General features: G+C 39.6%; 1 protein-coding gene across 5 annotated transcripts in view; it reads left to right on the plus strand.

Moving 5' to 3' along the window:
• The window catches only part of csnk1g2b (casein kinase 1, gamma 2b), a 35,349-nt gene extending 20,908 nt beyond the window's left edge, over nt 1-14,441 (plus strand). For 3 of the 5 annotated variants that reach the window (XM_061824477.1, XM_061824479.1, XM_061824478.1), the window contains exons 4-11: nt 3,783-3,931; nt 6,086-6,320; nt 6,642-6,727; nt 8,889-8,973; nt 9,059-9,207; nt 9,329-9,412; nt 11,952-12,058; nt 13,488-14,441. In XM_061824477.1, coding sequence (XP_061680461.1) covers nt 3,783-3,931; nt 6,086-6,320; nt 6,642-6,727; nt 8,889-8,973; nt 9,059-9,207; nt 9,329-9,412; nt 11,952-12,058; nt 13,488-13,542 — 950 coding nt within the window. In that variant the 3' untranslated portion in view covers nt 13,543-14,441. Of the gene's footprint in view, nt 1-3,782; nt 3,932-6,085; nt 6,321-6,641; nt 6,728-8,888; nt 8,974-9,058; nt 9,208-9,328; nt 9,413-11,103; nt 11,206-11,951; nt 12,059-13,487 lie in introns of all 5 variants that reach the window. The other 2 variants (XM_061824481.1, XM_061824480.1) reach the window with 2 other exon arrangements.
• Nucleotides 14,442-15,918: the final 1,477 nt, after the last annotated feature.

A 15,918-nucleotide genomic window follows, 5' to 3' on the forward strand; every position in this document is an offset into this window, starting at 1 on the left:
TTATAAAAAAGTACAATTAAAAACCGCGTACAGTGCAAGAAATATCAAAAGTGGAAATGCTCCATAAAGCATGATGGGAAAAAAAGAAGAGTTTTCAACCTGGATTTAAAAACATTCACACTTGGGGCTGACGTCACCTCTGTTGGCAATTTATTCCATTTGTGTTGCAGCATAAAAGATAAATGCTGCCTCACCATGTTTGTCTTGGACTCTGCGCTCCACTATTTGACCTGAGTCAGTCGATCTCAGAGGTCTACTGGGTTTTTATTCTGTAAGCATTTCTTTCATACCATTTAGTGATTTATATACCAGTAGCAGAACCTTAAAACATATTCTAAAGCTCATCTATCTATCTATCTATCTATCTATCTATCTATCTATCTATCTATCTATCTATCTATCTATCTATCTATCTATCTATCTATCTATCTATCTATCTATCTATCTATCTATCCATCTATCTATCCATCTATCCATCTATCCATCTATCCATCTATCCATCTATCCATCTATCCATCCATCCATCCATCCATCCATCCATCCATGTCATTTTTGCTACATTAATTCTCATCTAGCCACCCATCCATCCATTTTCTTCCGCTTTAACTGCGAAAGACTTCCTTCCCCAGCGACATAGTCCTCCAGCATTTCTTCAGTTGACCCCTCAGCATGGAGGTGTCCTGGGGGTATACTTACCACATGCCGGAGTCACCTCTTTTGACTCCTCTCGATGCGGAGGATAGGTCGCTCAACTCTAAGCCCTTCTCGGTTAACCGAGCTCCTCAACATATATTATAAGTGAAATTTTTTTTAATACGGAAAATTGTCATTTTTGAATAGTTTATCTTGGCCTCTCCACTAACAGATGGTCACACGAAGGGAGTATTTCTATAATGATTGTTGTTTTTATGCACTATTGTTATTGCTGGCAAGAATGCATGCATGGAAAAAGTCAATGTGGTTTGAAAGCAAATAAAACAAAAGTACCGCTTCTAAGATTCTCTTAAATCAACAGCAGTTTAAAAAATTCCAAATAGCATTCTTGTGTATCTTTCATTTTGTGGGTCTAGCCTCACCCTGAACTAACCAGGCCATTGATCTTATTTCAATTTTAGGACATCTCCTGAGCATTTGGCCTAATGGAAGTCACTTATCTTAATCCTCTCCCTCTCCAAAGTTTAAATGTTTCATATAAATTCACTCCCTTCAACAAATCTCAGGCTATCTTCTTCCCCCCCTCCAATCTCTCTCACCTCTGACCCTCAACTCTGACATTTCATAGTACAGCAACATTGTCTTCAACTCCCATGATGCAGCCTGATAAGGCCTGCAGTAGACACAATCGTTTGAATTGTCTCTAATTATGGCAACACGGCAGAGCTTCAATGACGACTGATATGGCATGAAACAGTCTGTTCTTCATGACTAAAAATTGTATTATATCACAAGAATTAGCTGTTTCTTTGCCACTTGTGTTACTTGTAAAAGTTTTTCCCCATTAAAATGTATTACATGGTACTGCAGTTTATTTTTGTCTTCATAAAATCTTGATAAGGGAGAGACTTTTTTTACCCAGTTATTTTTATGGCGCTATATATTTTAAAAATACATTGCTCTCGGCAGTTTAATGTTACTGTAGAATGCTGTAGACAACCATCTAGCTGCTCACGTTGACCAGCTCAGGTTTTATTCCCTGCTTTCCGTTTGTGATGACATACTATGTTTTGAATGCCATCTAGATTTAGCCACACAGACTAAAGCACAGTAGTAATGGTGATGTGTATTTGTGTATTGTCGTAGATTGTATTTTATGGGACTGACAGAAAATGTCAATTCTTACGCTAGAAATTGTGAAGGTTTTTCACAATACAATTTCTGTTAATGCTCAAGTGCGGCTCAAGATATTGCGTTTACTATTGCCACACCATGATTAGTGCATATTTACTGCAATGCTAAGCATTTGTCCTTTTCATGAATCCACAGGCCTGGTTGTTTGTTTCTCTACTTGAAATTAGCATCCTGTGTTTATAATGATCTTATATCCCATGTTCTTTTGAGATGGATTTCTACAAAGTGGGTCAGAACTAGAAAACTCCATGCTGTGGGGTGTCCAGCTCGTTTGCAAAAAAAACACAAAAATGTAAAGTAGGCACGGAAAGTATTCAGATCTCATAAACATTTTCACGCTTTGTTACATTACAGCCATTTGCTAAAATAATTTGTCACATTTCTCTCAATGTGCATACACCACCCCGTATTGACAGGGCAAAAGGGAATCGTTGAAATTTTTGCATATCAAAAAAGTAATTCAGAAATATCACACAGCCGTAAGTATTCAGACCATCTATTGTGACACTCATATTTAGTCCCAACAGTGAAGCATGGTGATGGCAGCATCACTCTGGCGGGATGTTTTTCAGCTGCAGGGACCAGACGACCACTTGCAATCGAAGGAAAGATGAATGCGACCAAGTACCGGATATTCTCAATGAAAACTTTCTCAGGAGTTCAAACTGGGCTGAAGATTGACATTCCAACAAGACAATGACTCTAAGCACACAGCTAAAATAACTAAGTGGCTTCAGAACAACGCTGTTCTTGAATGACCTAGCCGGAGCCCCGACGTAAACCCAGTTGAGCATCTCTGGAGGGACCTAAAAACGGCTGTCCAACCAACGTGACAAAACTAGAGAATATCTGCAGGGATTAATTGCAGAGGTTCCACAAAACCAGATGTGAAAAACTTGTTGGATTATTTCCAAAAAGTTTCATGGCCGTATCCGCTCGTAAGGGTGTTTCGACTAAATACGGAGTTAAGTGTATGAATACTTATGTCTGTGATATTTCCTTTTGTTTTTTTAATAACGCTCCAAAAAAATTAAAAAAATCTGTTTTTTCTATCAATACTAGGTGTTGTGTATACATTCAGCAACAAATAACTGATTTTAGTAAATGGGTACCATCTTTATTTTTTTTTTGGGGGGGGGTTGTGGGTAGCTGTTATGCCGATGCTACGGTGGTCCATACTACTGTAGACCTTGACAATGCTGAAAGGTAGCAGGATTTGTTTTGACTGTTTTTCAGAAGTGATCGTGGCTCAGAAGTGTATTGCGATAATATTACTGTAATACACATCATTAGAAAATAGGGTGTGGTGGTGTCAAGTAGCAAATGTATCAGAGCTTCAGATAGTGATATCTTCTTGACCTGCACCAAGGTTTTACACTTTCTCTTTATTCCCACTTCAGAGGAGTCACTCATTTATTAAGTGCTTAATATATACAGTATCCAATGTGACTGTAGTTTGGACACTCAGATCGCGCAAATCTGGCCTTTTGTCATCAAAAGGGAAAAAATGTTACAATAGTTCAACAAAACAAAACGGCCACAAAGACAAATACAAATCAGTCAGTAGTGAAAAGGTGGTGCTTTCAAACTGATAAAAGTACAGATAAGTGTTCAATCAATCACAAAGTTCTTGAAATTGCCACAGATGTGGAAGGGAAAGGGTAATCCATATTTACTTCTGTAAACAAACACACTACTCCTTGTGTTTTGTGTGCGTGCACAGTGTAATATGTTTTGTGTGTCACTTGAGAAGTTATATTATTGTAATGTTGTTCCACTACATAAAAAGATTTGATTTAACAAATCAAATTTAGCATCATATCCTGCTGTGTGAACATAGCTTAATATCCAGCAATTGTCATTTTTTTAAATGCTAAAGGAATTTCTCAAAGCTTTATGAAAGTGAAATGCATTATTTATGTATCTTCCTACAGAGGGAATTCCACAAGTGTACTACTTTGGTCCTTGCGGAAAATACAACGCTATGGTGTTAGAGCTGCTTGGGCCCAGTCTAGAAGACCTGTTTGATCTTTGTGACCGGACCTTCTCCCTCAAGACCGTCCTGATGATAGCCATACAGCTGGTAAGGCTAAAAGTTATGTGGCACACGAACAAATTTGAGCATTAACTATTGAATTGTATTTGCAGTATGATGAGAATTGGTACAGGAAATGAATGAATGGAGAGAGGAAAGTATGTTAAACCTTTGAAAAGTCTTACATTTCTGCATAAGATGGTCAGAAATTCCAAACCCAACTCCAATGAAGTTTGGCTGCGTTAATCATGAATAAAAACAAAATACACTGATTTGCAAATCATGTTCCACCTATATTGAATTGAATACACCAAAAAGACGAGCTTTAATTTAATGTTCAAACTGAGCACATAATCGTTAACTTGGAATTTTATGGCTGCAACATATTCCAAAAAACTGGTACACGTGACAAAAAATGGAATTGAGGAGGAGTTGAGGAAAGCTCATCAAACACCCGTTTGGAACATCCCACAAGTGAACAGGGTAATTGGGAACAAGTAGGTGCCATGATTGGGTATAAAAAGAGGACAACGTTCCACGATGTACAATTGCAAGGAACTTGTGGTTTTCATCATCTACGGTCCACAATGTAATCATAAGATTCAGAGAATCTGGAGAAATCACTGCATGTATGCAGCAAGACCGAAAACCAACATTGAATCCCCATCACCTTCGATCCCTCAGGCGCCACTTCATGAAAAACTGACATCTCTGTGTAAAGCATAGGTGTCAAACTCTGGGGCAATTTCAAATGAATATAAGAGTTGGCCCGCTGGTATTACACTCAGGAACACTTCAGAAAACCAATGCCAGGAAATACAATTTGGCACTCTATGCATACAAGCAACAAAACTCCATTATGCCAAGTAAAGCCATTTATCAACAACACCCAGAAACACCGCCAGCTTCTCTGGGCCTGAGCTCATCTAAAATGGACTGATACAAAGTGAAAAAGTGTTCTGTGGTCCGACGAGTCCACATTTCAAATTGTTTATGGAAGTTGTGGACATCGTGTCCTTAGGGCCAAAGAGGAAAAGATCAATCCGGACTGCTATGAACACGAAGTTCAAATGCCAGCATCTGGGATGATATGGGGCTATGTTAGTGCCAATAGCATGATTAACTTCCACACCTTTGAAGGCACCATTAATATTGAAATGTACATACAGGTTTTGGAGAAACATATGCTGCCATCCAAGCAACATCTTTTTCATAGATGCCCGTTTATTTCAGCAAGACAATGCCAAACCACATTCTACAAGTGTTACAACAGCCTGGCTTCAAAATAAAAGAGTGCGAGTACTAGACTGGCCTGCTTGCAGTCCAGGTCTATCTCCCATTGAAAATATTTGGCACATATGATGCATCAAGCCAGAATGGGAAAGATTTCCACATAGAAAGCTTCAACAATTAGTGCCCTCAGTTCCCAAACATTTATTGAATATTGTGAAAATAAAAGGTAATGTAACACCACCGTGGTAACCATGACCCTGTCCCAGCTTTTTTTGGAATGTGTTGCTGCCATAAAATTGTGGGTTTTTCATTAATAATATACCAAAAATCATCCATTTCATGACAGGCCCACTTTAAAGTAAATATGTTATGTATTTTTGCAGTGGGTAGATCTTTGTGACTTGGTCATTGTATTTCAGCATTGGTCATTCTAAAAAAATAAAATAAAATAAAAATAACAACTTACCCCCACGTCGATTGAGAGAGGCTGGATGCTTGACAAGTAGATCTTAGAGTAAAAACGTCTGGGCATTCCCGCTTTATACAATGTGAAAACATTTTTCTGTTTTCCGTTTACCTATGTATAAATGCACTTGATCGACTGGTGAATTATTTTAGGGGTAAAAGCATATTACACATGAGAAATTATAGTATATAATCTTCTGGGCACTATAATGACTAAATTGAACCTGTCAAATTTCAAGTGATTCTCCTATGGGAACACGTCCCAAATTTGTTATTAAAAAGAAAATTGTTTTGAATTTGATGTTAAATCAATTGAACTCAGGAGAAATTGTTTTATAGATTCTAATACAAAGGCAATCTTTGTTTTTCTGAAAATAGGAAGTAAACATTTTAATTTAGGTGCTGAAAGAAACAAAATGTCTTTTGAAATTACTTCTTACATTATAACAGCATTTAAAACTGACATATGTTACTAGAACACTCCTCTTTTGGCGTATCATCTAGATAACACGGATGGAGTATGTCCACACAAAGAGTCTGATATACAGAGATGTGAAGCCGGAAAACTTCCTAGTTGGGCGACCAGGAAGCAAAAGACAGCACACAATTCACATCATCGATTTTGGTCTGGCCAAAGAGTACATAGACCCCGAGACCAAAAAACACATCCCATACCGGGAGCACAAGAGTCTGACTGGAACGGCACGCTACATGAGCATCAACACACACCTGGGAAAAGGTCAGTGAGAATATCATATTGTTTCTCTTTAATACATGTAGTTGTTAATGGACCTATTCACAATTCATTTTAGATCACGTCTTTATCTTTTTTTAAATGAAGTAATGAAATATAATTTTCCTTTGTAAAGCTTTAGTTTTTATTTTGATGTGTTGGTGGTGGTTGGAATGACTAGTCTTTTTCCCTTAATGTCCTCACTCCATGCGTAGGTTCCACTGATTAGTAATTCTATCTTTGCTTTGTCACTGCCCAAGCGCTACTGTCATTGTTGAATGAAAATATGTTGCTTGATGCTACATCATTTTTTTTTGTGGATTTCAGAACAAAGTAGGCGAGATGATTTGGAAGCTTTGGGTCACATGTTCATGTACTTCCTTCGAGGTAGCCTCCCATGGCAGGGCTTAAAGGTATTTTGCTCCATTGTCCATCGCTTTGATTTATACCATAATTGCATTCCTCAGTGCAGTCTCTCGGATGTTTGATCAAGATGACCTTGTGAAGACAACACTCTCTCACACAGGAGACATTAGCTCTTCTCTTCTCTTCTGTTTTTTTTTTTTTTTAATCTAAGATAGGAAGAAAAAAAATCTTGGTCCCAGCCTCAATTCCCCCATGTATATGTTTTTATGCTTTGAAATGCATAAATCAGAGATTATATAGGAGGAAAATTATCCCTATTCATAGAGTGGTTTCTTGCTAGAAGGTATGATGATAACACTCAGAAATTGTCTAATGATGGATTTCTTTCAAGGTAAAATCCAGACTGTCTCTCTTGGAAATAATAAGAGTAGAGTGAGACATCTGAACATTTGTTATGTGGGAGGAAGCTTGTTGTTGATGAATGTGAGGGATGGATGACTGTGGGGGATGTTGCATGCCTTGGGGCAAGCCAAGTTTTCATCAATATGTAACATGGCAGCAAGCATAAAATACAATGACAGGGTACACTGACCAGGAATTCAGTGTCAACACACTCAAGTTGCCTTGGTTTCATTCGACAGTTGATACACGCAAACAAAAATAATTCCTACAAAATGAACCTGATATCGCAATTTTGATTTCTCTTTATTTTTATGGGCAGAGTAGTTAGGTTTTCCTTTTTTTTTCCTTTTTTAATTTTATTTGCCTAATTACATAGTTGATCCCACACATCGGCATAATGAGAGCCTACAACTCCTTCAGAAATACATGCAGAAACATTCATACGCTACAAAAAGTTTGAAGTTGGTTGTAGTTGCAGTCAAAGGGAGTAATTGTCCACTTTTTTCCCCTCCCAATTCAAATTTGGGGGTTACAGTAAATACTGGCAGCCCACTCGAGGTTTGATATTCACAAAATCACCTATCCACCTATGCTCAACTATTTGCTGAAAAATTCCTCTTTTTGTGCTTTCTGTAATGCTCTATGATGCCATAACATGGCGCCAAAGCCCATGCTGACAGAAAAGTTAAATCAGTGTCAAGGAAGCACATTTAAATAATACATCTTGTCTTGGGCGCTAAGGTCTTTGTGTGTTGGGAAGGGGCGAAGTTTAGCCTGGGTTGTTGGTGGAAGTCAAAGTCTCGTTTCCGCATTAGCATGTATACTTCCTGTGCATTATTTTGAAATGAAGCCCTCTTTAAGCCTTTTTTTAAGGGAATGTTTTTGTAAAATGAGATTGGCAGGGATGAGAATTTTCCACCGATCGTGTTAGTGGTTAATCGAGTTTCACCATTGCCATGTACATGTGTTCTCGGTTCTCAGAAATCGCAGTGTAACTTGTTAGTTAGCCAAGTAATGGCGCGTGGGACTTAGATAGCGCGAACTGAGCGACGGTGTGTTCAACGTTTTACGATGGCGAAAGTGTTAGAAAAAAAGGATGAAGACCGAGCGAGGGCAATTTACAAGGATGCTGGAATCAAAAACTGTTCCAGACGGGCATGGCTTGAAAAAAGTGTAACCGTGCAGATAGGACCGGAAATGGTATCAACATGTCTAACAGAACACATACAAAAAGTGGACATTCCCGGCAAAGTGCTGTGCACTCTTGTGTTCCGATAGGAGCAAAAAATATCCAGGAGGAAACTCAATATTTACATCTTAAATTATTAATGTGGGCATTTAAAAAAATCATTTTGGGGGTCATCAATTATTTTTTTTCCTATTTACATATGGATTCAATATTTTCCATGCATACTTTTTCAGCCATTATTACAAAGCAATGATGCCTGTGTGCAATCACACATTCGGGAAATACATATAGGGATATTTGTTGAGATCTCAAACTCAAATAGTCTTGCTGTGTTTTTTCGTTCTCCAATTTGATGTTTCATCTGACATTAAAAACAATGTCGGAAGCTTTTGGAGAAACATGGTGGAGTCCAGTATTTTTTGTGCGGTTCCCAGGTTTTCATTTTGGATTATTTCAATCTGTGTGGTACTAAAGAACATCGAATGAAATAATTTGCAAAAAAATCCAGTTTACAGACATTTGACTATGACATCTGTTTGTTTACACTGACTTGAGTTATGTACCACACGAGCAGCCTTAGTCTTGATAAATCTGCTTCTTTTCTCTTTCCTTTCTAGGCGGAAACTTTAAAGGAGAGGTATCAAAAAATTGGGGACACCAAACGAGCGACCCCGATCGAAGTGCTATGTGAAAGCTTCCCTGGTCAGCCTAATCAAGCGGTTGAAATATTGTAATATCACTGCACGGTGAACCATCTCTTTTGGTGCTAACTTCTCTTTCGATACAGAAGAGATGGCCACCTACCTGCGATATGTGAGGAGGCTGGACTTCTTTGAGAAGCCTGACTATGACTACTTGCGGAAGCTCTTCACTGATCTGTTTGACAGAAACGGCTACGTCTTTGACTATGAATATGACTGGGTTGGCAAATCCCTGGTGAGTGAGGACACTTTCATGTAGAAATGATCGACACATTAGGAAGTCTCAATATATTTTCCAGTGTTATTCTGTGCTGGTTCCGGTGTTTTCCATCTGACTCGTCGTGTGTTTATTCCAGCCCACACCAATTGGCCCTATCCCTAGTGATGCTCCCCTGCAGCCCAGCAGCAGGGAAAAAGCACAACAGCAGACCAAAAACCAGGTGAGCTCCTCAGCTATGTTGCATAATCAACACACCCAGTTGCCAACCTGCCAGCCGACTGACTGACTGACCAAACAACAAAGTCATTTGAGTTCCTCTGCCTGTTTTTTCTTGCTGTATCCAACTCTAAGCAACTTCCTTGAAAATATGGCTGCCACTCATTTCCACCTGTTTGCCACTCGCAATAATGTGGTGACAGTCTTAGCAGTGATGTACAAAAGTGAGTCATTTGTTCCAAGTCTCTGTCAGACAGCGGTAAAGTATACATTGACCTGCACAATCATGAGTTTGATTTTGCTGCACTAGCTGTCAACCAAATCACTGTTTAGGTGTGGACTTTATTTCTTATCCCATGCCACTCTAAGCTCTGGTCATTGCATGCCTGTGTTGAAAATGCAGAGTGCATTTTTCATACCAGAAATGACAATAATTGCTTAGTGTGCGACAAAGCTTGGACTGTTTTCCTCCATTTTACCAACCATGTCGAATTCTTGTCTTGTTAGCCTTAATAATTTAGATGTGTAATTATACGTAATGAGCTGAAGCCATTGTTTCCAATAAGAATCCTCAGGGTGTGAAATTTATGATTTTGGGATTAGCTTCTTACCGTTGATTACATCTTTTATTGCTGTCTATAAAACGGTGAACTCTTACTCACCGCCTCCACTAACATGCACATTGCCCATGGCTGAAAACATCCCGATACAATTCAGACGCTACCAAACTAGGCTAAGAAGTATGGTGAGAGATTTGTCTCAGAATAATTTACACAAACGTGTTTTTCAGATGCACAAATAAATCCACAATTCAATTCTACAAGTATATGCGCAGTTTACAGTTCATTTAAAAAAAAAAAAAAAAGCGTCTGCATTTATTATACTTAACATTTGCATATATTCAATTCTGCTTGTTAAATGTCAGTGCCTTTGTGGAACAGCAGGCACACACATTTATATTTGAAACAAACATAATGCAAGACGGCAGGGTTGCTATCTCCATTGAGACCATAGACTATAAAATAGATGAGTGAGAGCTAGTCACTATTATTCAAACAGTAATAATAAGCTGTTTTTTGTGTCTTGCTGACAGATGAGGAAGCCGATTCTTTTCATTACTTACAATTGTCTGGGCTGCTTATTGTCCAGTTTGTGTCATAATAAATGCACACACACACACACACACACCATTAAAAAAGTGTAAATCACGGATATATGTCTGTAAATATTTTTGAGACAAATGTCTCTCTCGCCATTAAGGTGAAGTGCTGTAAATTTTCAAATGATACTCAGCAACTGGACAGAGCACCCTCATATTAGTTAGTGGTGTCTGTTGAAGAATCAGTTCTAGTAAGTTTGATTAAGGCTTTTTTTTTTGTTCTTTTACTCCTGCATGAGTTTAAGTGTGTTGATCTGTGCTTCATATAAATTTTGCTTCCCTCTTCTCCTATATTAACATAGTATGTCTTAACAAGCCTGCTTCTGCTTGGGAGATGTCTTCTGTAATTGTTTTGTTTCTTTTTTTTTCTTTTTTTTTTTTTTTTGTTTTTACTCACCTGCCCCACCTCTTCCTTGTCCCCCTCTCTCCCTCACAACTCTTCCCTCACCCCACCTCCCACCACACCGATACCCTCACTTCCTCGCCTCTTCACCATCACCACCTGCGTCTTCAACCTTTTTTGCTATTGCATCAAGTCACCTGAGCCAAAAGGAAGCGAGTCTCAGCCCACCCCCGTGACCAATAAGGAGACTTTGGGGTCGCACCTCACGGCTGAGCGGCTGGGGGGCTCTGTTCAGGTACTGCTGCTACAGCTGCTGCTTGGATGGCCTGTGCATGAAGCTGTATGGTTCGGCGTGCGCTGTCATCCCTCACACTCACTTCACGCTGGCTGGCGCTCTGTCCAACTCTCTGCTGTTTGCGTACATTCAACTCTCTTCGCGTCGGTACTGTTTGTTTTCACAGCAGCAATTGCTTCATCTGCTAATCGCTTGATACATAAAGGGCCATGCAGAAATGACACCAGCAGCAAGTATCAGCATGCTGATTTTTTTTTTTTTTTTTTTTTTTTAAGGTTAGAAAAATGCGAAAGATTTCTAATCTATATGTACAATAAGTCAATACTTGTCCCGCACCACAATGAAAATTCCATTGCCATTTCCCATATTTGCTTGGAATAGGCTCTTTGTAGAGCTCTGGAAATCAGATGCCTCCATTGTTAATGCCGCAAGTCAATTGTGCCACCAAGTGTTCGGTCACTAGTACTGCAGCTTTTAAGCTTCTATGAAGTTGCTTTGGTTGGAGCACACTCATGTTACTGCATAAGTTGATTCGCTCAAAGATGGCTTACAAACTGATATGATCTGAGTATGGGACTTTCCATTGTCACCCTACAACTAGTTGGCTGTGTGTGTGTGTGTGTCTGTGTGTGTGTGTGTGTGTGTGTGTGTGTGTGTGTGTGTGTGTGTGTGTGTGTGTGTGTGTGTGTGTGTGTGTGTGTGTGCGTGTGTGTTGAGCTGTCTGTTCTCTTTGTTCGCTCTTGCAGGTGATGAGCTCAACAAACGGTGAGCTGAACACTGATGACCCCACAGCTGGACACTCCAACGCGCCCATCACTGCTCCCACCGAGGTTGAAGTGGCCGATGAAACCAAGTACGAGACCGCAAGTGGTTGTGTTTTACAAAATTAAGATGCTTGCTGTCATAAAGAGGGGGGTGCGCAGGTGTGCATGAGCGTTAAAAGCACACCTGTGCGAATTTCCGTAAAACCTAGCATTTTCTAACTCGCAGTTTATTGGTAAATCATTTCCTCCTTAATATACACTGCTTGAACAATTGGAGGAACGCAAACACTGAAAGAGAAGACTTTCTTCAACACATCCCAAATATTGTCAGTGGCGTTTGTGGGAAAATGATTCATGTTGAGCCACCCTTTCACCTTTGAATGGTGGCATTATCATCTTGGAATGTCAATGATAGAAAAATATACTCTTTCTTACCGTAATTCCCGGCCTAAAGAGCGCACCTGGTGACAAGCCTCACCGAGTACATTTGAAAAGAAAATACCATTTGGTATGTACATACGCCGCAGTTGTGTAAAAACCGCAAGTGCCCACAGTCAAACCCACATTGAAACAGGAGCTATTTACAAAGAAAGACGGTACACAGGAAAAGTTTATTGCTAATGCGGTGCTAACACAGCCGGTGAAAATAAAACTTACCCATAAATATCACTGAGACACTCCAGTAACACAGCAGCAACACGCTAGCACAGCGCTAATGCTAGCACCGCGCTAACAGGACCGGTAAAACTCACTTCCTCGGCACATATATTCCACCGATCTCATTCTTACCTTTTCCGCTGGAGTGCCCCCTTGCGGCCGTTAGAAAAAAAAGCACAAATTAGCCACATCGCATAAACTGCAGGATTGAAAGCGTGTGGAGAAAAGTCGCGGCTTGTAGGCCAGAAATTACGGTAATATTGTTGAATGCAACCAATTGAGGCAAGCCCAGATCAGGGTTAGCCTAAGCTTGGACGGCAGGCACAACACATGATTTGTCTCGTCTTTAGCATGCTTTCTTTTTACCAGAGTGTCTATCAGACTTGAAGAATGACAAGTGGTCACCAAAGTTTTTAAAGCCAACTCTACTTTTGCATCAGATGAGGGGAAAATTATGGAAGTAAACTAGTGCCACCAGGTTTTCAATTTGAAATGCCACAGAAAACAGGATTTGAATTTGAAATGTAAAGTGGTCACATTTTCGCCGTCTAAAATTCGTCTGTGCCACCGGGCAGGGTTACTTCAGGTCGGGAAAGAACGCCCAGCCAATCGCAGTTACGCATTTAGTCACGTGAGGGTTAGGGTTAGTCACATACTCAGAAAGCGTAACTGGATTGCCTGGATGTTCGGTTTCAGACTGAACTGTAGCAACTTGATCACTTTACATTTCAAATTCAAATCCTGTTTTCTGTGGCGTTTTAAATTCAAATCCTGGTGGCACTAATCTACTGCCACAGAAAAACGATGCACCATCCTCTTATGATATGTAACCAAACAACGTCGTCTCCTATTTCTCCCCAGGTGCTGTTGTTTCTTCAAAAGGAGAAAGAGGAAAGCCCTCCAGAGGCACAAGTGAATGACGCCATTGGAGAGAACTTGAAACCTTGTTGTCACTGTCAAGTTTTAAACGGAAGCAACTACACAAGACCCCCTCCTTGTTCTTTCTCTGCCCAGCTTCCTTGCCTCTTACCTCTTTGCCGCCCCCCCTCCCCTCCCCTCCCCACTTCACCTCATCCTCCACTCCCCTACCACCAACCCAGCCCCCGCTTCTATCTTTCTCGTTCTCAGTGCTCCCCGGCTGCTGGCGTGTTAAAGGAATGTTGCAGTCGTACTGACTCACAACAGACTCTGATTCCTTTATCAGCAGAAAAAAACTTACCTGCATTACAAGGAGGGAGGGGTTGCTGGGGGGTGGGGTGGGGGGTTCTCGAGAAAACGTTTAAAAAAAGCTGTAACAATGAAACTGTGGCGTGAATATGAAAAAAGATACTGTTTGAAACAGTTGTTGTATTCTAGATTCCATAAAGAAGGTTTGTTGTTCCAACAGTGAGCTGTCGATCAGGGGGAACCATCAGAATTCTGCTCCGTTAAGAAATTGTTTATTGCTTTTGTTTTCTTTCTTTGGTGTGTGTTTTGGGATCAAAGTAAAGAGGAAAGGTGAAAATATGATACGACACAGGAAAGCTTTTCATGTGTAACAGAATTTGGAGGATTTTTATGTTTTTTTTTTCTCTCTTTTTTTGTAATTGAATCCTCAGTTTTCAAAGTGAAATCCCTGCATTGAAGACTTATTTTCATCTGTTAGTGTTCTGGAGTTTCTTTTCCTTCCTCTGGCTTTTTTTTTTTTTTTTTGTCTGTCAACGTGGACTTTGTAGCACAGTCACTGGCCTCAGGTACTGTGGAAGATTTGAGAGAAACAGATATGAAGCTCTCTTGCTATTATTGCACTTTTGGAAACAAACAAAAAAAAAACAACCAGAAAACAATTACAGTGGAAACTTTAGGTTTGGAATTAACAACTACGAAAACAAAACTTAATAAAGACTGATCTAGGAAGAGTCCTTCACGAAGCTTATATCTTGAGTTATGGCAGAGTATGTTGATTTACGTGGGGGAAGATGTCTTTCAACTTTTATTTCTTACATCAGAATAATTTACCAGGAAATCATAGTTTGTGCCTTTCTAAGTAAAATGTTTAAAGCTCAACGAGTGTCCCGCCATGACATTTTATCTAATCTCTCCCAAATGTTTACAGGATTACTGTGTCACTATGTGAACGTGTGTGTGTGTGCGTGCGTGTACAGACCTGCAGTTATTTAGGAAGTGCGCATGCGTAGTGAATTTACACGTCGCTATGACTTCACAAAATATACACAGCTTCCCTCTCCTGGGGGTACCACATTTGTGAGGTGGTGCTGTGTTTTGTGTGCTTTCGCAGTTTTACAGACAGCCATGATGCACCTCTAATTTGTATAGAGAAACTTCTTTTGGGGGTTCAGAATAACGCTGTTGCACTTTGGGTAGTTTGCAGCTGCTTTAAGAATGTCGTTTAGTTTCACTTTGGCTTTTATCTTTGCTAAATGTACACACAGGTGACAATTGACAAAATTCTGCATGCATGAGAGCAAACGGGATGGAGTTGTAAAAGATGTCATGCTGCAGCGCGGGTCTGTGTGTATTTTGTCACCTGATCTCAGCTGAGTTATCACTTAGTGGAGACTTTAGACCTACAAAACAGTTTTCCAATATGTCACAACAGCAAGGAAGGGAAGCCAGTATAGGACATAGCATTAAGTACACCTGCACAAGCAAAAGAAGGGCTTTTGTCAGCGAGTACAAAGAGAATACTTGATTTTAGAGCTGCAACTAATAATTGTGATTATTTTTTTGATTGATTCTGATTTTTTAAAAAAAAAATCACCCCTTTAAAAAATAGGATTTAAAATTGTTGGGAATGCACAAATGTTAAGTGATTATTGATGCAGTTACCGATTTGGTGTGTAACTTGTCAGAAATGGGCAAAAAAATGTTAATCATTGTTTTCCAAAGTAAAGGCAGATGTTTGCAAATGTATCATTTTGATTAAACATGCAGATAATCCATCTGCTTTCATGCAGGACTACAAAACCAGAATATTTCATGCTGAGAGGATTTGGACAATTTAATTTGATCATCAAAATAGTCATCCAGTCATTTCTTGGTTTTGATTGAGACAGAGAGCTCTAAAGGTACGCACTTTGATGGTGGTTTGCAGTGGTGCAAAATGACTTTATACCAGTTTGTTTTGCTCATATTTAGTGACAGAGTATAAAATGGACTTGACTCAGAGCATGTTTACAGCGCTGCATAATAAAACCACGACAGCAGTGTATTGTGACTTTTTGTCCAGGCAAATTTGACTGCTCCTTTTGTGCTGACATGACACTAAACTTGAAGAACGCTACATTTCCCG

This window comes from Syngnathoides biaculeatus, chromosome 7, assembly GCF_019802595.1.
Source record: "Syngnathoides biaculeatus isolate LvHL_M chromosome 7, ASM1980259v1, whole genome shotgun sequence".
Taxonomy (NCBI): domain Eukaryota; kingdom Metazoa; phylum Chordata; class Actinopteri; order Syngnathiformes; family Syngnathidae; genus Syngnathoides; species Syngnathoides biaculeatus.